Source organism: Trichomycterus rosablanca, chromosome 8 (assembly GCF_030014385.1).
Source record: "Trichomycterus rosablanca isolate fTriRos1 chromosome 8, fTriRos1.hap1, whole genome shotgun sequence".
NCBI lineage: Eukaryota > Metazoa > Chordata > Actinopteri > Siluriformes > Trichomycteridae > Trichomycterus > Trichomycterus rosablanca.
The window spans coordinates 24,520,332-24,545,590 of NC_085995.1; the positions used below are offsets into that span (position 1 = coordinate 24,520,332).

The following is a 25,259-nucleotide window of genomic DNA, read 5'->3' on the forward strand; positions in this document are numbered from 1 at the left end:
CCTACGATAGACTAATGGATCCACAAGACAAAAATCTTTAATGTTTCAGTTGGGCACCAGGTGTTTGACCAGGTGTTGAGACTCTTTACTTCCCTTATGTTACTGTCAGAATGAGTTTTGACAAATTGTCTCCCCATAGTGTGTTTTTTTTTTTTTTTGCATGCCAAAATCATCCTGGTTATGTGACTAATTTTGACTAAATTACCCTACACATTTAAACCCTATTTTACATAAAAGACAAAAAATTTACTGCTTTTGCACTGCTGTTCGTGGTCTTTACATTCACATTTAAAAGAACTGATGTGTCCTCAGACCAGTAATGACTGCATAGGTATGCTTTGTGTTTGCAGAGGAGCAGAGGTAAAGTTTTCTGCAGTGCTCAGGCAGTTTTCTACCATTTGACATTGAATGTATGTGTTATTCTATTTTAAATGCAGCAGGCTATCAAAAAACAGCAGATTTAATTTTCCATTTTTTATATAATCACATTTATGTTGTACTTTATGTTAAAATGGGTTGAATATGCAAAAACATCCTGCATATTTCAAACTATTAACCAAAACAATGCTTCCTTAATAGTAACCTTTATTTTTACATTCATCATTAAATTGTAACAGTACACAGTACAATTATTTAAACTTCAAGCAATTCACATGCATCAAAGAAAATCACAAATACACAAATGTAGTTTAAAAATAGACCTGAGGTAGTTTGTATTTAAATAGAATAAGAAAGAATCAAAGAAAAAGAGAATTAAAAAAAATAAATGTAAATTTAATGTAACAATAACACTAAAGGACTAAAAGAATACATTGTGCTATTTACAAATGGTGTGCAATTGTACATTGAGCAAACAAATAGTACTATGTGCAAATTTTATTATTATGTCTCCTCTCCCTACACGACGAGTGTGAGTCCGCAGTGGGCAAGAATGACTTCCTGTAGAGCTCCCTATCACAGCAACGTTGGCAGAGCCTTTCACTGAAAGCACTTTGATGTTTAACCAGTAGATTGTGCAGGTGATGCGAGTTATTGTCCATTATTTTGAGCAGTTTCTTCACTCGTTTGCTCATTAACTAGCTCTAGGGGTTTCACAGAGCCAGCTGTCCTTATCAGCTTGGTCAGCTTCTTAGTGTGTTTGGCTCTGATGCTGCTTTCCCAGAGAATGGCTGCGGAGAAAACTTCCTTATGAAATAAAGTCTGCTCTGACCCTTCCTATAGACAGCCTTTGTGTTACATTTATAGTCCAGTCCGTTGTCAAGGTGATTACACAGGTATCTTTAGATATCTTCATGATTAATACCAGTGAATGACCACCTTTTGCTGAGGTATAACACTAAAAAAGCCCCACTGTTTGCATTCTGATGCCTGCTCCTAAATGTCTGTGCCCATAAATCCTCTAATAACCCAGATAACCTTTCTAAAACAGCTTACAGCTGGAGCTACTAGAATGAATAAATGAATGAATGTATTAGATTTATAGCTCTACACACTTACATGGCTTATTAAAGCTCTCAATTTAATATTCTCATTGGTCTCCCATGGTTTCACATAGGGATGGCACCACTCCTTGTGCACCCCTATGATTTGCTCAGGTTCATTGTCATTTCCTGTTTCCCATTGTTTTTGAAGTCAGTATATGTACCTCCGTTTGTCCTTTGTTCTGGCCTGAGTGTTACTGTTCATTCCTATATACAGTTCCAGTGTCTTGTTTCTTGGCCTGTTTCTTGTGTTGTTTATGGATCTCCGGGTGTCAGACCTTTGCCTGACTTCTGTTAATGTTTATGGATTTGCCCTGCAATTCTCTGACTGCTAGTGAACTGACCTTTGCTTTTGATTACTGGAAATGCTATAACAAAATGATAACCGATATACATTCATCCTGCCTTCTTTGTCTCTTTAGCATTGCAGGTGGCAAGATGGCACAGCTGGTCAAGTTGACCGCAGGGCTTTATGGGTCTTAAGGCCTGGGTTAAATCCTTAACTTTGTATTTGTGACGAGTTTTGCATTTTCTCCCCTCTTATGTGTGTGACTCAAGTACATGTTTCCTCCCACCTACCAAAAAACATGGAGAAGGTGAAATTGGCATCAAGTGTAACTGTTGTTATTAAGTATATCACACTTTTTTATTCAAACCAAACTATCTGTAGCAAGTAGAAGTCTGTCTGATTTCATCAACAACTGATACATAAAGCTGTGACAAATTAAAGAAAAACAAAAATGTAATGGCTGTAAAACATTAATATGCTTCCAGTGTGTAATACTGTGTATAAACATAATTTTAAGTTGCTTTGGAAAGAGCGCCTGCTAAATGCCACAAATGTAAATTGATGTTAACTTTGGTTAATATTTACATTTTCTGCATATTTAAATAGATTAAAAGTGTCATAGATTAAAGCAATAAGCCACGAGAGGCCGTGCATTACTGTGATTTTACCCGTGCTAAAATCATAACAGTAATGCACGGTCTCGAGTGGCTTATTGCTTTTATAAAACGGCGGTCAACATAAAATATAATAAATACATTAATGTTTAATTCATAAATGTATTTATCGTGTATAAACTTACAATAAAGCATTCTTCCGCGACGCAAAATAGTTCGATTAACAGTGTTGCTAGGCAACATGAGGGCGAAAATAACATAAATTTTTTTCTATTCAGTGGCGTATTAATATGGAATGATGTGAGGTGGTCATAGGTGTGAGTTTATCAGGGATTTTACAACGGCTTCGAACGCGGTTCAGCCAATCAGATTTTAGGACCGGAACTATCCGTTTTATAAATGTTTAATTAGGAATGGTAATGTAAGGTATTTAGTCTTTAAATATCAACACTTGAATAAAGAGAAAACACAAGGATTTTTTTTCTCAAGGAATTATTTTCATGTTTGAATTAAATTGTCTTTTTTTTCCCCTTAATTAGTTTCTGGCTTGTTCTCTCTGGCTTTGTTTATAATGTGTGGGTGAGGTGTGCTTACAAAAAATCACAATTTCCACTAAACAAAACAAAAGAACCTAACAAGTATTTTTGAATTGTAGTGACTGGGTTAGAGTAATTAATATAATAATAAAAATGCAGTTGTGAATAAAGGAAGCAGTTATTTGATATTATTGATAATATTGCTTCAGTGATCATTTTAATATTTTTACCCAAAGACAAAATAACAGAATAAAACAATGCTATAGAACAATCTTAAACAATTATGTTTTTTCAAATGACCTGTAGATCATTCATACATGTGAATATTCTTGAAAAGGTTAGATTCTTTCCATAATGTCAATATGACAGAAAACAGAGGATGATAAAATTAACAGATATTGGGTTTTTTTAGAATTAAATGTGATAGGATTTTTATACCTCTAATAGAAATTCTGTCCTGCCTTTAAATGCACCATTTTAAATTAAGCATGGGCGGCATAGTGGTGCATTGGGTTGCACTTTCATCCCACAGAAAGAAGGGCCTGGGTTTGATTCCCTGGCCAGGGGCCAGGGTCCTTTCTGTGTGGAGTTTGCATGTTTTTTCTGTCTGCATTGGTTTCCTCCAAGTGCACCGGTTTCCTCACACAAGTTCAAAGATATACAGTAAAGCCAATTGGAGCTACTGAAAATTGCCTTAAGTAAGTTTGTGAATGTGTGTGACCCTGACCAGGATGAAGAGTTCTTAAAATAAACTATTTATGAATAAATTAGGCATTACGCTAATGCAATGACTGGCTTACTCTACATGAGGTGCATCAGAATGTCATTAGGTAAGAGATTTGGGACTATAGAAAAAATGAAAAATTTGTGCTGAGTCAAGCTTTTGTTAACTAACACCAAAACAAACCTGCATAATTTAATATACCAGGGCTCACCATGTTGAGACCTTGTGAACCTGTGCCCTGGTGTTTTAAATTCAGTTTGTTCTCCTCTGCTGTAAGAGATGATTCTTAAAATGCTCAGTATGGCTGTTCGCATTTAGTTATATCTAAGATGAGGTTTATGATTTTTATTTTGACATGTTTTGTATTTGCAGTTTAAGAGTTCACCAACAAGCTGTTTAGTTCTATTTGTCTGGTTTAGTTAGGTTGGCCAGCCTTCCGGCTTTAGGTCGGACAGTCCGGTTTTTCAGCTGCCAGTCCTCCGCCCATGCAACTCTAGGACGGACACCCAAAAATCCTCCTTTTGGAGTGAACTGGTTACATTTGTTATTTGGGTTATGGATTCATTCTGTGTGTTGCAGTATCATGTCCCCCTGTTCCTGGTATGACGTCCTCCTTTTGGGGGTGTAATGTCCTCCTTTTTGTGACTATGAATGTGGCCACCCTAGGTTTAGTGAATGTTTGAGCTTCTTTGAGTTTAGTTAAGCTTTAAGGTGTCATTTTTTAGCAGAGATAAATTTCATGTGCGGCTACCTTTAAGCCCATCATGATGTAAAGCTTGCGTGACTGGACAGAGTAATGTATGTTTTATTATACCTGGAAAAAAAACAGTTTTTCATGTACTTCTTAATAGATTTTAAGGTGTCCATTTTTAGCAGAGATTAATTTAATGTGTGGCTACGTTTAAGCTCATTATGTAAAGCTTGGTTGACTGTGGCCAGTGTAATGTACGCTTTATTATGCTAGAAAAAACACTTATGTATTTCTTAATGGATGTAGTCAAACAAGAAAAAGAAGAGGAGATATTTTGAATCCCATAATAACTTGTCCATGTACAAACTCTCAACTTCAACTATATAACATGAAAAAATACTAATAACAAAGTAACATAGACTATTATTAATATAATTATTAATTAATATAGACTAATAATAACTTAAAGTATAAATTATTATAAATTATAACATTTGTCCTAGATATGAGTAAGATACACTATACGGTCAACAGTATGAGCACACCTTACCATGAGCTTGTTAGACACCCTGCTGTACCTGCAAACTGTCCACTGCCTTTGTAACTATACTTTTCTGGCAAGACTGGCACAACATTTTGCGTTTCTCTGGGAGTTTTTGCCCAGTCAAATATAATATGTGTAGTTGTGAGGTCAGACACTGATGCACAATGAGAAATTCTGCAGTTTTTTCAAACTTCCAATATCAGTTCTTGGATCATTCATGAGTACTTACAACATAACGCTTTTCAGCAGATCAACATTTTACAGCATTAAAATAGTTTTGAACTTTATCCATAAATGAATATTAACCATACTATCACAGTCAGTATGATTTTCTTCGGTCCATTTCTATGGTGTGACTTTATTTAGAACCTTTGGAACTGGATTTAATTTTGAATGAGTGTAATTACCATTTTCAGCCTTGAGTTTTTTCTCTTACTTACAAAAGTATTCAGTCCCTTTGTTTGGTACATGGAAAGTCCTATTAAAGGCCTTGGATCTATAAAAAGCTCACGATTTACATTGCATAGTCTTTGAAGAAATGCAAACACAGACCGAGGTAGCACTTCACTGTTCAACTTGACAATGGCCCAAGTGACTTTCCTTGAGTGGCTATCCAAGGCTCAGACTTAAACCTCATTGAACATTTGTTGAGAGATCTGAAGATAGCTTGAGAGGATCTTACATGCAGTGGATATAAGTCTAGACAACACTGTTTAAATGCCAGGTTTTTGTGATGTAAAAAATCAGACCAAGATAAATCATTTCAGTTTTATTTTCACCTTTAGTGTGACCTGCAATCTGTGCAATTCAGTTAAACACAAACCTAAACCATATAGAGGGGGAAAATATAAATGTGGCTGCATAAGTGTATATACCCTCTTATAATTTGGGACATGACTCTGATTAGCCCCATATAATGTTTGACTGTTCTTTCATTTAAATAAATGCATCTTACATCAAAAGCCATGGTCCCTAAAAGCTTGTACACTGGTACCCACCAACTACCACAGAGGCCAAATGCCAGAGGAACATGAAGGCAAAGGCTTCTGATATGGAACAACAGAAGGGCTAATAATTTTAATAATGGTGATGAGGTGAATGTGTAACAATGCACAGTGCATCAAAACCCTTGTGTATGGTGCTGCGTAGTCACAGTTCAGTCAAAGTGCCCAAGCTAACTCCTGTTTAGTTATATTAGTCTGGTGGTGCTAATGTTGTGACTCATATATAGGAGGTGCTTTCAGCCATGTTTTCATATACTGTACCTGTACTGACAGTTATGTGGTACCAGTGAAACAATTTAACAACAGTATACGTTAATAAGCAAATGTAGTTAATTAAATCACATTGATTTAACTGCTTAGTTTAAATGTTGGAGAAAGACAAAATATAAAAACAATATAAATATTGTAAATATTCATTATAAATATTATTTTTCTGTGAATAAATGTCTTTGTTAGTGCATTTTACCTGCGTGTCCACTATCTGGTTACTGATCCAATATGATCTGAAGTGCAAATGAAAAAGAAAGTAATAACTTTGTCGATTTCAGAATGCCACTGGGTGGCTTTCTGAATGCAGGGACACAATCATTTTTATTTAAAACACACTGAAGAGCTATGCTTTCAACATGTGTCTATTTTAAATAAAATAAATATTATTAAATAAAATAGGTGGTTATGTGCATAGGATTGGGACTCGGAGGGGCCATGGATTTAATGTTTGATTAACCCGTTGGCTAAAGTGGAATGAGTGCACTTGTAAATGTGCCCTGCGGATTGCTGCGCAGGACGAATATGCAAAGCAGCTGTTTGAATTAAACATTAAGCCACACATACAGTAAAAATCTGTATTTCAATTGATTTAATGGGATTATCCCAAATGCAGATTTAAAAAAAAAAACTCCAGGAAACACAGAAAAATGTGCTTAATTTCACGGACCTTGATTTTCAAAAATTACAGATTTCATGGATTTTTGAAGAAAAGTGCCACATTTCACAAGTCATTAAATAACACTCATAAATTAAATGATAGAATAAATAGAAGCTACAATACATAGCACAGCCTACTGTAACGGTTAATTGTAAACCTAGAACATCCAGGGATGGTTTGTTGATTTATGGTGTTATTGTTGTCATTTTCATGTCCATGCCCATCACCACCCCTTGCTTTTGATGTGTCCGTTGTCTATTGTTTCAACCTGCTTTCCATGTTTACCCACAGATTAGTTTGTGACTAACTACCCCTTCAGTTCCATTTGGTCATTAATTCCTGGTTCACTGTTAGTATATGTTCTACATTTACTCAAAGTTACTTACATATCTAATGCAGCTACTGAATACAATGCAGTAGTTAAAGGTTAAGGGTTATGGGCCCAACAGTGTCAACTTGGAGGTGGTCGGACGTTAACCAGCATAGTGTTGTATGCACAAAGCATTGCAGAGCATTACTGATACGTTAAGCATGCTGTGCATCTTCCAGTAATGTTACACAATTAGCAGTGTATTAACTAATTCTTTTCTAGAGATCAGAACTAATAAATACCCCAAGACACCCTTTCTCTGTTGCTAGAACTCTAACCACTAACCTTACCTTAAAGAAACAGTTATTGATAATAAATGAATACATACTGTAAAATGATCAAATCAAACCATGGTTTTATTGCTTAAATCAGCAGCTTGCCTTTTTACTTTTAATGGTTTATGTAATGCACATAGTGTTGTAACACTACTGCTAATGGTTGTTTTCTGTATATAAAATTACAAGCTATTAAATGCAAAACAAAGTTTTAAATAATTAAAACTCACTTCAATTCGGAGACGGTAAAGATTTTGCATTTGAAAGCATTTGAATATAAAATAGGTTTGAATTAGTGTGTAATTTAATGCTGCTACAGAAAAGCTATCATTCACATGCACATTGCAGAGAACATGATAAGTGGGTACTTTCAGATTTACCAAAAAAATATAAAATAAGGAATATGAGCCTTTTATAATGACATTAATATTTAAACTAGTTTTATGTTTTGTAGCAACAGTAATGACTTTCTGTCTGATTTTCAGGCCATCTAGCAGCTACATTTTTCAAAAACTGAAAAAGCAGCCTATTAAACCTATCCATCAGGGATTGTTTGAATACTAATTACATGTGTCATTTCAGAATAAAGTTATCAACATATCAAAGCGTTTTGTCTCACTGCTGACATGCCACTATGCATACCTCTTTAAGCGTTGTTAGAAATGGTTATTGGTTCTGTGCAGGCCGCTGGAGTAACAGCAGTCAGACCGAACTGTCTTTATGAGCATTGCTTTGTGCACTGATGAATGTTGTATATTTGTGTTCATTTGAATATTGAGACTTTTACTTTGGAAGTAATTATTACCTGTAGATTGATTCACAGAGTTGAAGGTGCACATGTGAAAGTGATTCAGTAAAAGAACAGCAGCAGCAACGCTATCTCCTTGTCCGTGTTTATTTTTATTTATTGTGTTTGTGAAGGATTAAAAGTGAATCCGTATAAAAGGGACAAACATAACAATGAACAGGCAGACTACAGTGGGAAGGGGCCTTAAACCCATGGGATTAATTATTACTGCCTTAAGGCCAGTATTTCCTGGAGGAAATGGACTCTCTGTGACCCTGACCAGGATGAAGTGGTGGATGAAAATGTAAAAAACGAGGCAATTTTAACACTGGAATTTTTGCATACATAATGAGTGGTTTTAATTTAAAAATGCATAAAATTAGTGATTTGGTGCTTGGACAAATAAGCTGATATAGTGTTGTGAAGCTTTAGTTTGGTCTGATTAGATTGATCTGATCACTGGGTATCTGGCTGTTCGGAGGAATAAAAACTGAAAGTTAAAAAGCTCTGTGTAAGCTGTACATGTCAGGAGTTCTACAGGGAACAGTTTATTTTACAACAGGTTGGTAAATTCTGCACACAAGTAGCAAACCTACACAGTGTTTTCACATCCTATTTGCGTGCTACAGAAATGTGCTGTTATTCTATTAGTGTGTGACGGATGGTGGAGTCGCGTCGTGGTGACCTGGGTCTGACCCTCACCTCAGGGTACTGTCTGAGGAGTTTTGTTTGTTTTCCACTGTCTAGGTTTTTTGTCAGTCCAGGTAGTTAGTTTTTGGTATTACTGCCCAAAAACATGCAGAATATAAGTTGACTGTGAATTGTTCTTAAATGTGAATGTGTAAAGCCCTGTGTAGCTTTTTGTTCGGAGAGCATTTCTGCTTTGTACCCAGTATTGCTATGATTAGGAAAAAAATATTAGATTAGTCAGAATTTGTTTTAGACTGCAGCAGCATATATTTATTAGAAGTAGATCAAACACTAGCACAGAGGTTATTTTAGCTGTAGAAATGTAATTAATGCCAGTGTTATTCTTTTTTTTTTTTTTTTGTTATTACTAAAGAGAGTATTACTTTTCTATTGAACACAGATTTATATTGTTTTTCAAAACAGCTCTAAATAGGTTTGAGCACATAACACTTCTATTCCCTTTCTGGGCATGTGACTTTAATGGAAGATTTTTAAAAATCTATTCAGATACTGTATTCAGGTAAATTGTCTTGGTGTTTTTCTTTAGAGAGTGTGGCAGCTGCTACAGTGCGTGTTAGTGCATTTTTTACTTTATACTACTAGTAATAACAGTTCTTTGGCTTATTTGTTTTCTGCCCTTAACTTTGCCTCTGGCAAGGGTTAGTAGGATATAACATCACCTGAGCTAATGTAATATGTGCCAGTAGTTAATAATAAAATACTTATACAATAATAGAATCCAAGAATGCAAATATTTTAACTGGCAATTCTCGTCATTGCTTTTTTTAATTTAATTTTTTACCCCTTTTTCTCCCCTTTTTTTAGCGCATCCAATTGTTCAATTAGCATCGTGCTTCCTCTCTGTCTATGCCGAACCCTGCCCTGACGGAGGTGATTGAAGCTAACCCGTATCCCCTCCGAAACATGAGCAGCAGCCAGATGCATCTTTGCCACCCACACATTGACGAGTTTGGCGCCACCTAGCGTTGCATGCGGAGAGACACACCCTAAGGGCACCCTCTCCCATCTCTGTGTAAGCGCCTCCAATCAGCCGGCAGAGAACGCAATCGCATTCTGACAGAGAGAGACCCACATCCGGTTCTTTGTCCCACCCCCCACATGAGCAACCAGCTCATATAGCCACTCAGCTTCGAACCGGTAAAGCAAGGCTGGATTCGATACGACGCTTCTCAGAATCCAGCCCTGGTTGCAGCGCGTTTCTTTTTACCGCTGCGCCACCTGAGCGGCTCGTCATTGCTTTTAAAGACTGAGCCTTTGGTGGATCTTCCTTTTACACTCAATCATGATTCCATCAACTGTTACCAATTCATCTGCTATTGTGGAATAGTAATATCTATACTTCACTGTAATATTCTATAAAGTTTTCACTGTCATTTTGCCCTGTCATTTTGTCTCAGTTTAAGTGTGTTGCCATCTTAAACTGTGCATGTTTTTCTATTTACAAAATACAATGAAGTTTATCAGTAAAAACCTTGGACATTTAGTAAAAAAAGAGATTCGAAAGAATTACCAATTCACATATTTTTACTGCATTTACAAAACAACCCAACTTTTTTCAGAACTAGGGTTTGTAAATGAATATAATTATTAGACAAAGTAAATAGCTGCTCAGGTGGCACAGCAGTAAATTACACTAACCCATATGTAAACTTGAAATTTAAATGTCCTGTTGATATAAAAAAAACACTCCAATATCACAATTAGATCATCACATGCTTTTTAACCCAATTGCTATAGATACACGTCATGTCATTGCACTACAAGCAATACTGTAAACTTTACTGATTATCATGGTTGCATTTAGGGTTGCCAGTTTTAATCCTGTTTTTTGGTGTTCATATGATATGTTCATAAGTGTTTCCTGTTCCAGACTGGCTATTAAGTGTTTTGCAATGAATCATGTTTAGCTTGACTTCTACAAAAATTTTACTCTTTTACTCTTGTTACATTATGCCATAATAAATTATTTAGATCAATGTTGAAATTTGGAGCTATTTTACAGATACAGATTTTTATGCACACCTGCTAGATGAATTTTTTTTTCTGGTCAGGGTCGCAGCGGTACAGGTTTACTGGGAATCAATAAGCAAGAATACCCTGGAAAGGGTGGCAGTTCATCTCAGGGCTTAGGCCAGCCCTCATGTAGACATAACCAATACTGTCTGTGTAGACACCAGGCCGGCCGATAACATCGCTGGTAATTAAACCCAGATCTCAGTGATAATGGGCTAACGCAATAGGCTGGTGCACCATACAAACATTCTTGGCTGGCACAGGTGTATGTGCAATAATTTGTAACTGGACAGCTGCAAAGTAGATCCCCTCAAATATGTTATTGCTTTTTATATGTGTAGCCAATTTAAACATGAATGGTGGTTTATACTACACTTAATGGTGTCATGGCAAGGAAAAAATGTAAAATTGATAACATAGATTTTAACGTTGTTTTATTCAGCTTTACTAGCACAAAACATACAAGACAGCCTGTTTGCGCTGGAATAAAGATAAAACATTGTTCAGTAGGAATACGTGTAACTTAATGAGAAAAATGCTTGATTTTATTTATTGTATAAATCAATGACTTTTTAACCAATCACACCTCATAAAGCTTAAGATTTGGCTAATAGCTGTGTAATACTAAATAGAAATACAACTGCTTGACTTGAGCATGTTTCATGATGTGCAGTAGAAATGGAGCGGTAAATTAGTGTGGAGTGCTCAGCTGCCCTCATCCTCATATGAAGTGGAGCAAAGAGCACGACTGACAAACACAGGTCCTCTCTAAACACCTCACTGTAAGCAAGCTCTGACTTCCCTAAGATTATTATTAAAGCCAGCATTTGCATTTAAATGAAATATGAAGTCCATTGGGGTAATGGAAGTTTATGTGTGGTATATGGCCTAATGAAGAAGCTCATTTTAGATGAATAACTTTTAGTCTCCGTTTATTGCTTTTCTCAATTAGTCTGAAAACACAGCAAGCACTGGAGCTCATCCCACTTTTAAAATCCCATGTGTGAAAAAGTGAGCGACTACACATTAGCAACTAAAGTCTTCACTTTAAATTTAATTCATCTCCCTCAAACTGCCTGACGCAGCAACCCCTGTTTTATTAAGAAGGATGGTGTTTTTGTGCCACTATCAGGTTCACTCTGTGGCCAAGCTGGAGCCTTGATGGATTACAAGCATCACCATAATATCACTATTAAGTACAATAAAACAGTGCTTTAAGACCCATAAGCCTGTAATCAGATGCACAGTCAGTCTGCTCTTTTATGTAACAGTTGATTCGACGAGTTCTCAGATAAATACCTAATGTACTATTCCAGCGTACAAAATCTGTACAACCATTTCAGCCATTTTACTTTAATCAGATTGTAAAAATTACATTATTAAAATATCATAATATTTTAATAAAACTATATATGTTTAGTATAAACTTGTAATATATCCAGCAAACTGACTGGCTCAGATTTGTGATTATACAGGCCAGAACACGTAGCTAGCAAACAATAAATACACATGCAGAATAAATAAGATATTTTCATTCTGTATTCAGAAGGTAAATGTGATCAAACAAGCTTATCCAGCAGTTAAAAGACACAGAGTTATAGGGAAATGTTTCCACAAGCATATAGTAAAACTCAGTTTTGCTGTACTAAACTGTACTAAAGCTTATATCTGTGGGTGTGGGGTACACCTTTAAGTGCTTTTTTTGGTCTTGTTTATAACATTTTATTCTGAAAGTGCTTTAGCATTTCTGGATGCCCACTCGAATGACCACTAAAACTGGCAGTTTGATGTTTAAGCTTTTGAATTTGCTTACTTTGAGTCTGAATACTTGGGTAAAATAAGTTGTATTTAAATAATCTTGTTTGGGTCGTATCTACTCCTTGGTGGACCTGTGTTAAACTAAAAAATATTGGTAGATGGTTTTAAGTAATCAGCCTTTCTAACCTATATGTCAAATTGAGGCTGGAACATTAATAAACATAAAACAAAAACCATTAAAGGGTTAAAGCCACTATTAAAAAAAAACTGGCCACCATAGAGATATACTGGATATAAAAAAAATTATCTTGGACTTTTGGAACATTACTTAACTATATACTATATACCATACCATAATTGAAGAACTGTAATTTAAGTCATCATATGGTTGCTAAACAATATTCTTTAGGTAACATTGTGAAAGGCAGTTACTTGGCAATAGTACTTGGTAATTCTTATTCTTTAAATGCCTGTCCAAATAAGCACTTCTTAGTAGTGGAATCTTCCACATTAGAATTTAGCTAAAGAAGAAAATCAGTCATCAAAATGTTTCACATCAATGGAACTGGGCTGGCACTTGCATTTGGCTCTGGATTAGCTGCAGTTTTGCATCAAACTAGTTAGTGTTAGAATAATTGTGTTAAGCCAGAAATTATTTAAAAAGGTAAGGTGTGTGTGTCTAATGACAGTAGTATTCCAATAATGATTACTGATAATATAATTATAACATACAACAGGCACATTAAATAATACTAAAATATTCTAATATCAGTGTAAGCTAATGTTTACTGCACAATAGTGTACTAATGTATGTTACAGTTTTGCTACTTTATTTAATCCTAGTGCAAAACATTTCCGAATGAATCCACTACACAGACACGATAAAGCTAGCTAGTATAATTTCTCATTACCACAGAGCTCAACACCAAGCCCAGCCCTGGTAACACTGCTGTATGCAATATCAACAAACACTGATGCTATTTGTTTCAGCATCTGATTGAGGGAGTTTTTCGCCTTTCTTTTGTTTAAAGTGAAAAGGTGATGACTGAAACCATTTCTGAACAATATAAATACATATTTCTCCCATCTGTTTTCCAACGCGCTTTAGCCAAGTTATATAATTCTAGCCATGCAATAGCAAATAAACATTCTAACCCATGACAAAAACATGGAGCCTCCGTGCAAGAGCGTAATAGTGAAAGTGTTATAAAATAAAATGGATTTGATTGGTATAAACATGTCTTTACAGCACCTTTGATATTCTTTTGATTCCTTTAAATGCTATAAAAGGAAATTATTCTCTAAAAGCTATTTCTGTTAAACTTGAAGAATAGAAAAACTTTTACATCAAAGTAATTAATTAAGCATGTGCTAAAATCTCTGAGCAGTGATGTGAGTCTCATACTGACTCTGTTATAAGCTGCAGGTTTACACCCGTGTATCCTAGTGCACTACACTCCATAAATCCCAGCTTAGCAAAGTTAGCATTTGGGAGGCCTTTAAAGCATCACTAGTGAGTACTCAGATTCCTAAGTAACCCCAGTCTGCAGTTAACAAGCCAACTAGCACAGCATGATTCTCATCTTAGCTCAAATCTGCTTTTACACTGGTCTGTATCTTATTTAATAGACCAGTTTTTGTGCCTCCATGCTCCCAAATGGCTCCATCCCGGCCGTTAGTTGCGGGGCTTGATTAGTAGTAGGGGGGTAGGGCCGTTACAGCACCAAATAAAAAATGCATTCCTATATTTAAATACAAGAAAGACAGAGCTGTTTTCAGTAAATTTACAGTAGAAATGATATTATTTTTATGATATTATACAACAGATGATTCATAGTGCATAAAAGTTGTTGATTCTTATTTTTTGGATTGTGTAGTGTATATTATACTTCTAGTTTTATAATTTTCTTCTTAGTGTATAAAAATACCAAGCTTTTTAGCTTTTAAGTGAATTATTTAATTCTTTTTTTGTGATAGAAAGGCTGCTTTAAATGTAATTCCATGCTATTAGTCCTTGTTTACCCATTTTTAGCACACTCCTGCTGTGTCTTGCATGCAGATTCAGACTGATAGAGAACAAAAACATTGTCCAAGTCACTGCTTTTCACCTACATTCGCTCCTGAAGAACTGCACATTTTTTCCCTGCTCCAACTCACCCAATTCACCCAAAATTAATGAACTGGTGAGTTGCATCAGTTGGACAACGGACAGTTTAATATAGAGGAAAGGCCAAATTAATGTGTTAATAATGGGATTGTTGCATGCATTCACTGTTATTTGGTCTGGAGTTTCTGCTTCTTGCTGGTCAGCTCCTGAAATTCTCTTTACAGTGGGGTTGGGAATGATAGGATACGCTGGAAAAGCTGTGCAGGAAATTTACTCTCTGGGGCAAGTTATTAATCAGGGGCAAGTGGTAATTGAACTTTTTAATGCTAGTTTGTCTATGTGGATTTGTGTGTTTCAGTGCTTACCTAAGCATTTACAGCACTTACAAATCTTCTAGCCTGAAATCTGAAAAGAAAACATTTAAACATTGAGGCATGTTGTTGTTTTAAGGTCACAGTTCTCTCTTTGCTACAATGAATCTGACAGGCCCCCTGATATACGTGTGCCCTAAGAGGTTGATTCCAACCTAGCTATGTATTTTAAACATTGCTGCCAGGAGATTTCTGTGAAATCAGTGCATCATGTATTCTACCTGATTTGGGTGCAGTCTTACCTTTTGTTTATTGTATTACAACCATGACCAGATTGAGTGGTTACTGAAAATGAGTTTCTCTTGTAGACTGTAACACTGTCACTGTAACCTAAAATTTTCCTTAACCTTACATTATCTCCTCCTGCTTTACAGAGACGCTCTGCTTCCATGGGTACATGAACTTAAGTTCCACCGGCCAGATGCCTGTGATGAAGGAGGTCGATATAAATGAGAGGTTAGATTCCAATTACTAATAATTCTTTTTTTGTGTGTGTTTAATAAACCTACCTGCAAGAGAACACAAGTGAATTTTGCTTCTATTCACAGTGAGAAGGATGCTATACAGGCAAACTTTTCTGCAAGGACTTGGTAAAGATTTATTGAAAATGTAGCATTCTGTGGTCACCAAGTCTCTAATTCTATAATCATAATTCTATAATTAAATGGTACATTTATGCCAAAAAAAACTGTTTGAAAGGTTTGTCAATAGAAAGCATTTTTATGACCACAAATATAAATGCCAGGAGTTTGCAAGACACTTGCAATTGGTCCTAAACCAGGTTTTATGGTTAAATAAAAAAGTCAAGCTTTTTGGAAACAAACACTTTAATGTTGGTTTGGTGTTAAGTAATGTGTAATTTAACAGAAAGTAACCTAATTCCCGTTGTTAATTATGGTAGAGGATCCACAATCTTTTGGTGCTGCTCCTCTTTTAAATGGCCAGGAAACGTTAAGATACACTATATGGACAAAAGTATTGGGACATTCTTGTTTTAATAAATCAATAATCTAAAGGAAATTATATGCCTCCAATTTTCAGTAACAGTTTAGGGAAGGTGCTTTCCTGTTCCAGCATGACTGTGCCTCTGTGCACAAAGCAAGGTCTGTAAAAGGCTTTTTAAAGGGAATGTCATTGGCCTGCATAGAGCCCTGACCTCAGCACCATTGAATGACTTTAAAAAAAACCTGGAAAACCAATTAAGGCTTTCTTGACCAACATCAATGCCCAGCCATAAAATGCTCTTTTGACTGAATGGGCACACATTCACACAGACATACTTCAAAGTTTTGTAAGAAGCCTCAGAGGAGTGGCTGTTTTTTTAACTATAAAGGTCACATAGAGGTTACAACTTGCTCATGGTCAGGCATCAAAATTCTTTTGGTCATATAGTGTACATGGCATTATGGACTTCAAATACCAGTAGATTTTAAAAGCAAATTTATCTGCATCTTAGACTAGTTATAACTGGTTACAAGGTAAAATTTGAGTCATGACTCGATGTCCACAGACTATAATTATAAATGACATGCTCAGTCTCCTTATGTCTTAAACATGGTTTCATCTGGTACATTAATCAAATAAACAATTCAGTATAGACTTTTAAGATCTTTAAACAATGATGTATTGTTATTATTTAAAACATTTGTAATAGTGCGACGCTCAGGTGGCACAGCAGACACTACGCTAGCTCCCCACTATCAGCTGGCTACTTATGCCTTGCGCCTAATGATTTGGGATGGAACCAGACCCACCACAACCCTGAAAAAGATAAAACAGTTGATGAAAATAAAAACTAGAAAAAAATGTAGTGCATTTATAACAGATGATGTATTTTGAATGCAGCCAAGTACATCTTATTTATAGATAATGAGCTATTACACAAACCCTCTTACACTCATACACATGTTCAGTATCACTGACATGATGTTATGAGAAAACAGTGGTTTGAGCACTGGCTTTGATGAAAACCAAGAGTGTTCTCGGGGGATTGGAGACCTATTTGCCAGCTGAGCAAAGAGTGGCCTTGTTCTGGCATCAACTTTTTCTTTGCCTGTATCAGATTACCTTTCATCCAAACTCACCTTTAGGATCCTGTTACAATCTCTGTACTCCATTGCACTAAAATGGACAATAATTCTAGTTATAAATAGCAGCAGATGGGCTCAGAAGTGACCTTTAAGGCTTATTGCACTTGAGTTGACTTTAATCCTTTAATTTACTTTAATATCCGTAGTTTTGCTCAATGAGACTTTAAAATGATGTCGCTAAATATAGATAGTGCTTAAAAAAAACATAATTTGGAATAATTAATGCAAACAAATGTTTATTAAAAATATTGTAACTGTACATTTTTTGTTGGATTTTTTTTGCATAATAAAGCACCACACTAATTGGTTTGGCAAACAAATATACATATTTTAATAATTAAGCAAATAATTATTACCAAACAGTAGCATATCCTTGCAGTGAACAGTGAGCTGGGAACAACAGAAAAGATCTGAATTGCCCTAAACCACGACCACTATATACAGGTCCTTCTCAAAAAATTAGCATATTGTGATAAAGTTCATTATTTTCCATAATGTAATGATAAAAATTAAACTTTCATATATTTTAGATTCATTGCACACCAACTGAAATATTTCAGGTCTTTTATTGTTTTAATACTGATGATTTTGGCATACAGCTCATGAAAACCCAAAATTCCTATCTCAAAAAATTAGCATATCATGAAAAGGTTCTCTAAACGAGCTATTAACCTAATCATCTGAATCAACGAATTAACTCTAAACACCTGCAAAAGATTCCTGAGGCTTTTAAAAACTCCCAGCCTGGTTCATTACTCAAAACTGCAATCATGGGTAAGACTGCCGACCTGACTGCTGTCCAGAAGGCCATCATTGACACCCTCAAGCAAGAGGGTAAGACACAGAAAGAAATTTCTGAACGAATAGGCTGTTCCCAGAGTGCTGTATCAAGGCACCTCAGTGGGAAGTCTGTGGGAAGGAAAAAGTGTGGCAGAAAACGCTGCACAACGAGAAGAGGTGACCGGACCCTGAGGAAGATTGTGGAGAAGGGACGATTCCAGACCTTGGGGGACCTGCGGAAGCAGTGGACTGAGTCTGGAGTAGAAACATCCAGAGCCACCGTGCACAGGCGTGTGCAGGAAATGGGCTACAGGTGCCGCATTCCCCAGGTCAAGCCACTTTTGAACCAGAAACAGCGGCAGAAGCGCCTGACCTGGGCTACAGAGAAGCAGCACTGGACTGTTGCTCAGTGGTCCAAAGTACTGTTTTCGGAAATCAAGGTGCCAGAGTCTGGAGGAAGACTGGGGAGAAGGAAATGCCAAAATGCCTGAAGTCCAGTGTCAAGTACCCACAGTCAGTGATGGTCTGGGGTGCCATGTCAGCTGCTGGTGTTGGTCCACTGTGTTTTATCAAGGGCAGGGTCAATGCAGCTAGCTATCAGGAGATTTTGGAGCACTTCATGCTTCCATCTGCTGAAAAGCTTTATGGAGATGAAGATTTCATTTTTCAGCACGACTTGGCACCTGCTCACAGTGCCAAAACCACTGGTGAATGGTTTACTGACCATGGTATTACTGTGCTCAATTGGCCTGCCAACTCTCCTGACCTGAACCCCATAGAGAATCTGTGGGATATTGTGAAGAGAAAGTTGAGAGACACAAGACCCAACACTCTGGATGAGCTTAAGGCCGCTATCGAAGCATCCTGGGCCTCCATAACACCTCAGCAGTGCCACAGGCTGATTGCCTCCATGCCACGCTGCATTGAAGCAGTCATTTCTGCAAAAGGATTCCCGACCAAGTATTGAGTGCATAACTGAACATAATTATTTGAAGGTTGACTTTTTTTGTATTAAAAACACTTTTCTTTTATTGGTCGGATGAAATATGCTAATTTTTTTAGATAGGAATTTTGGGTTTTCATGAGCTGTATGCCAAAATCATCAGTATTAAAACAATAAAAGACCTGAAATATTTCAGTTGGTGTGCAATGAATCTAAAATATATGAAAGTTTAATTTTTATCATTACATTATGGAAAATAATGAACTTTATCACAATATGCTAATTTTTTGAGAAGGACCTGTATAAGGCCCAAAGTTTATATAAACCTTAACCATATTTACAATTTCTGACATTTCATCTGAGCACACATTCACTACCATATTTTAAGAATGTAAAATGTCAGAATAATGAGGCATTGATTTTTTTTTTTTATCATATTCCCAGTGGCTCAGAAGTTTACAGAAACGTGGTTAGTATTTGGTACGATTGCCTTGAAATTGTTTTACTCGGGTCAAGCGTTTTGGGCAGCCTTCCACAAATGTCTCACATCAGAGCCTTTAACATTCACCACTGAACTTGTGTATAAATGTCCTGTAGTTCTAATAAAACCACAAAGTTACTGTCACACACATAAATCTGACTCATAACACCTGGACCCAGCACCATATAAACATTCTTGAAGAGCAACACTGTGTTAAGTCAATAATAATTCTATACAAGTAATTGGGAGGCTACCCATAGTAATTTCAGTGATTTGTTTTTGGTTTGGTAGTCTGTAGTGTAATTTTTTTATTTATATAAATATAACCTTTGCAGAAATTACTGAAATCCAAAGACTGCCAGGACATTTCCTTAAAAGTGTATGTAAACCTTTGACTTTACTGTATGTCATCATAATACATACATGCATAGATTACAACAGATTCAGTTGAAACGTTTAATGTTTCAGTTTTTAAAAAATAATTTCTTTAGATTATCATGAGGTGCTCATAGCTGACTGGTTTTGTTTAATACTGTGCTGTTTTTTTAAGCATTTTCCCTATGTCTGTAAAGAAAGAAAATGTGAAACATACTTGCAGCTCATTTAGCCATCTAGTTCATTGTAAATCCCTATTCTATTGAGTCTAACATGCTGTCAACATTTCCATTGATAAAATATTATTATTCTAGACAGGTCCTTCAGTGGTGGTCTTGCAATGTGCTTTTCAAATTAGGTTACATAGTTAATGTACACACACACTTCAACATTCCTATAAGGATAAACTTATTATTTAAATGAAATGTGAGCTGATAAAGGAAGATTGCAATCAGATAATGCTACGGAATACTCTCTGTGATTTATTAGTCACAAAAATTGTAACATACTTAAGGTTAATCACAAAAACTGTAATGTACTCTGCTTGAGGCACAGGGTTCTAAAGCTGCTGTCAGTTGCTTAAATGGCCAAGTGCAAGGCCGCTGAAAAGGACTAAAGACACAATATAAAAAACATGTTTAAATAAACTTTATCCGATTTTCGACTGATTTTGTAACATCTGGAAAGAAAAAACAATGTCCAAAAGTATTCTTCAAGCATGTCAGAACAAGTGGTAAAACCAGTTTAGAAATGTTTTACATTGTTTCGCATGTTGTTATGAATAAAAGAATAATAGACTGTTGTGCCACCTGATTGCTGAACAGACAAGTTTATTAAGACAAACACACTCATACAGTATAGCACTAGGCTAATATTTAAATAAATAATAATTTACATATGATAGCGTATTTCATAAAACAACTAGGGCCTGAACTAGGATTCATTTTTAATAAATCTTATTTATGCAAATCACTCGTTTAGCACAGCAGTAAATTACGCTAGCCCACTACTGCTGGGATCCAGGGTTTGAATTCCCAGCGGTGCTGTCAACCAGTTGGCCATCTCAATACAGACATGATTGGGGGGGATGGCTGAGGCCCTGTGATAGATTGGTCCTGTGTTATGTAATTGTGCTTAGTGACCTTCAAGAAATCAGACCCACCACAACACTGACCAGTACAAAGCAGTGATAAAACATGAGAAATAAATTATATCACTTAAACCTCAGTCTAGACACCAAAACTCACATGCACCAACACTAGCAAGCATAATACATGTAATATCAACATCTTTACTATGTTTTACTTAGACATTCTGCTTTGTTTTTGATTCTCACTCATGCACATACAATACCAGGCAAACGTTAACACATGACATGATATGTATGTGATTCAAGTCCAGTGAATAACCTGAAATCATACAAAGGAGAGTGGTAAACTACTAGGAAAATAAGAACCAAAAAACCTATAGCTGTTTTGCAGTTTAAGTAAAATAAGCTTTAAAAGTCAATGTCTCTATACCGGCCCTTAGTTTTAACTCTTTTGCTGGATCCAGTCAGCAACTTACACAGAGTAAATGAAATCCTGACTCAAAGAGTTGACCAAAGAGTGACCCAAAAAGGAAGAAATCCTGAGCCAAAGAGTGTTTTGCAACACCATGCAATTCCCTCTGGTCTATGTCTAGATAGTCAGGGGCTTAACCTACAGCAAATCTATGACCTGAAATACCCACAAATACCACCAATCTATGTCAAAAACTACAAGACAAAAACAAGATGGTAGGCTTCAAATTATATAATGGACCAAGGGGTGAAAGCAAAGCAACCTACAAGTGCAGCACATTTGTGGAAAGTTTCTGAACAATATTAGATTTGTACAATAGAAAGAATGCCTCAGGTGTGTTCAGCTGTTATATCTGCTAAATGTGACTGCTGTGATCAGTTAAAAAATGTCATTTAATTTTGGTTAGCAAAATTATTCCATGATTTCGTTTTTATGGTATCTAATTGTTATTTGTTTTATGCTTTAATTTTAGAACATTAGGACATTAATCTGCACACATCAGTAAAAAACTAAAAAGATGTTCTAAAACTGGTAGTGTATGTATGAAGGAGTTTCATACCCAGTACAATGCTTTCCATAGAAAATGTAAATTCCTTAGTAAATTCTGTCAATTTATCTTTTATACTGTATATTGGTTTGAATCATGCAGTATGAGTATTTAGGAATGATGGCAAATATAAGTGCAGTGGATTTGGTCAAAACACTCAATTAAATGTGGATTACAGATGTAGTGGAGGCTCCGATCTCTTTTATCTTGTTTACAATCTGATATATTTACAGACAGGCAATATTTATCTTTATTGTGAGGGCAGGTGCTGTTGCATGTTTATTCCTGGCTCAGGCTTAATCAGGTTTGTGATCATGGAGAAAAGCAAATAAAAATAGCTAGGAAATAGTTTGAGAATTTCTTGTCTCAGTTTTTATTAAAAATAGGTTCTGGAAATTAACGGTAGCACCTAAATCATTGTTGTTTGTCTGGATCACTTTGGAGAACCTTGCGTGTTCTGGGTATTTTGTCTTGTTGTACCATTTAATGTTGTTTAGACTTCAGTGATGTATTGCTGGTGGGCAGCGCTGTCACCTCACAGCAAGAAGGTCCTGGACTTAATTCCCAGGTGGAGCAGTCTGGGTCCCTTCTGTTTTTGTGTTTGCCCTGTGATAGACTGGCGACCTGTCCAGTATGTTTTCTACCTTTCGCCCAGTGAATCGTACCCACTGTGACCCTGAATAGGATCAAGCGGTGGTAAAAATGTTATGAGTGGGGGAGGAAGGACCCAAGGATGCGGAGGTTTAACTAAAAAAGGGTTTTATTTACAAAATCATAAACATAATATACATAAAATAAAAGGAATAACAATAACAAAAAACACTTCGGGGAATCCCGAAGGCAGCCGGACGTCGGGGGCTGAAAAGGAACAAAAAAAGGCATACAAAAGAAAAGGGGAAGCGCGAGGCGCGAACCCAGGACTCTTGCCTCCCGACCGGGAGCTTTAACAGCCTGCCACAGCGGCGCTAGTGGCAGACTCGCTCCCGGCGCTATTGAAGCAAAGAGTGGGTTCGCGAGATGGACCACCTCGCGCTGTTGGCCGAAGAAGGGGGGGTAACACCGACAATAGCTGCGTGGCATGGCGCTTTCCAGCAACTAATGCTGGCTAGAGCCATGCCAGCTACCGGGTGTGATCCATTTGCGGGTTTCAAAAGTTAATGACAAAGGCGCTGTCACCAGCCAAGGTGGCTGGGAAGTGGCCATTTGCTCCTGCGCTCCAGAGGGCGGAACGTGACGCTGTCACCAGCGGTAGCTGGGAGGGGGTCACGTTCCTCTGGGCGCAGTCGTGGGGTCTCTAGGTGGCGGCGGCACGGCGGCTCGACGGCTCGGCGGCAGCGGCCCGACGGCGACCTGAGAGCGGCAACCAGGCGGCGGCGGCGGCACGACAGCTGCGGCACTATGGCGGCAGCTTGGCGGCGGCGGCGGCGTGGTGGCGCCCACTAGCGGTGGCCCGGCGGCAGCGGCACGGCGGCGGCGGCACAGTGCGGCGGCACAACCTAAAGATAAAAAAAACAATAAACATAAAAGGACACCGCAGTGTCAAACAAACTCAAAGAAAGAAAAAAGAAACAGCCAACATGAGCAGAAGGTGCGACGGCTACAGCTCTGCACCTATCCCTTAAATAAGGGAAGGCACAGGTGTAGCCACTTCGCCCTAACGAGCTGGCCAGGTAATAAAAGGCACAGCTCGTTTCTGCTCTGTAAGGCCTGTGGCATCAGGGAGAGATGGTACATTCCCCTGATGCCACAGAGCCTAACAAAAAAGACAATGTATGAATAATGTATTTCTACCCTGACATGCTTTTGTAAAAATTCTCAATGGGAATTTTAGCATTTTTCTTTCTCAGTTATTACAAGCTTTCCAGGCTCTAAGGCATTGAAGCTTCTCCAAATAAATTCTTCACAGAGATGTTTGATGTTGGTCAGCAGTGCCTTTTTTATTTAAACATTGATTGTTTCTGCCAAGCTAGTGTTACATGAAGCTAGCCACTGAGGAGGACAAATATGAATGCACCTTTAATGCACCCTCGGATAGATAGGAAGGTTGTGTCAGGAAGGACATCTCTTTAGGTTTTATCTGCAATCTGGCATAATAACAATGTTACAACAAACCTGGCCAGTTATTACGCCAGATTGCAGATAAAACTAAACCTAAAGAATATCTGAAAACTGCAAAAAAAACAAAAAACATCAGCAACAAATAAACCAATACAATATTTGTTTCATTTTAATTAAATGTGGGTTTTTTTTAATTAAAGTGTTAAGAGGCCATTTAAACTAAATGCTATGTAAATGCTACTATTACAACCCCCCCCCCCCTTCACTTTATAATTGTACATCAAGATTTGTTAAAGCAAATACCTGTGTGTGTAACGTCTGTAACCACAACATGTCCAAGTACTAAATATTAGCCCATTTGTAGTGGCTTAAGGACTTGCTGTGTACCTGCACTGTTCAGCAAAGCAGTGTTATCCTACATGCATAAAAACTACAAGACAAATTTAAAATGCCAGAATGCTTCATGATGGCATTATAACTGTGACTTCTACACTACTGTTTGTTACTGCTGCTGAGTGCCAGACATGTAACTTGAACAGTGTAAACAATATTTATGTTGAGAGCTCATTTATATTGTCAATGATGATGACATTAGTTCATTATGTGTTTATTAAACTAATAAAAAGCCATGTTGCGGAGCTTATGCATATAAATGTCAGCTGGCTTTTCTCTAGCTCTCTGTATGTCTTGGCTCAGGGTAGGTTTTACAAAGCTATCACAAGCCCCAGTGATCAAACATGGCAACCCTAGACTACGGCTGCTTGAGAAGATTATTCTCTCTAAATGTACATAGATAGCACATAGATAGATGTCACTCTAGAGAGAGTCAGATATTTGTGACATGGAGCAAAGTATTTGACAACGGCGGTTCTGTTACATTTGAATGTGTGTGTTTGTGTGTGTGTTTGTTTATTTGTTTATTAGGATTTTAACGTCATGTTTTACACTTTGGTTACATTCATGACAGAAACGGTAGTTACTCGTTACCCAAGGTTCATCAGTTCACAAGGACAATTTTGTATCTCCAATTCACTTCACTTGCATGTCTTTGGACTGTGGGAGGAAACCGGAGCATCCGGAGGAAACCCACGTGGACACAGGGAGAGCATGCAAACTCCACACAGTAAGGACCCGGAGTGTGTGTGTGTGTGTGTGTGTGTGTGTGTTGCACATGTGTCCCGTAAGATGACTAATAGGCAGTGATTGAAAGTTTTACAGTT

General features: G+C 37.0%; 1 protein-coding gene across 1 annotated transcript in view; it reads left to right on the top strand.

Annotated features, from left to right (window-relative positions):
• The window catches only part of htr4 (5-hydroxytryptamine receptor 4), a 136,142-nt gene that overhangs the window by 12,481 nt on the left and 98,402 nt on the right, over positions 1–25,259 (top strand). Inside the window, exon 2 of the mRNA XM_062999958.1 lies at positions 15,578–15,659. Coding sequence (XP_062856028.1) covers positions 15,578–15,659 — 82 coding nt within the window. The remainder of the gene's footprint in view (positions 1–15,577; positions 15,660–25,259) is intronic.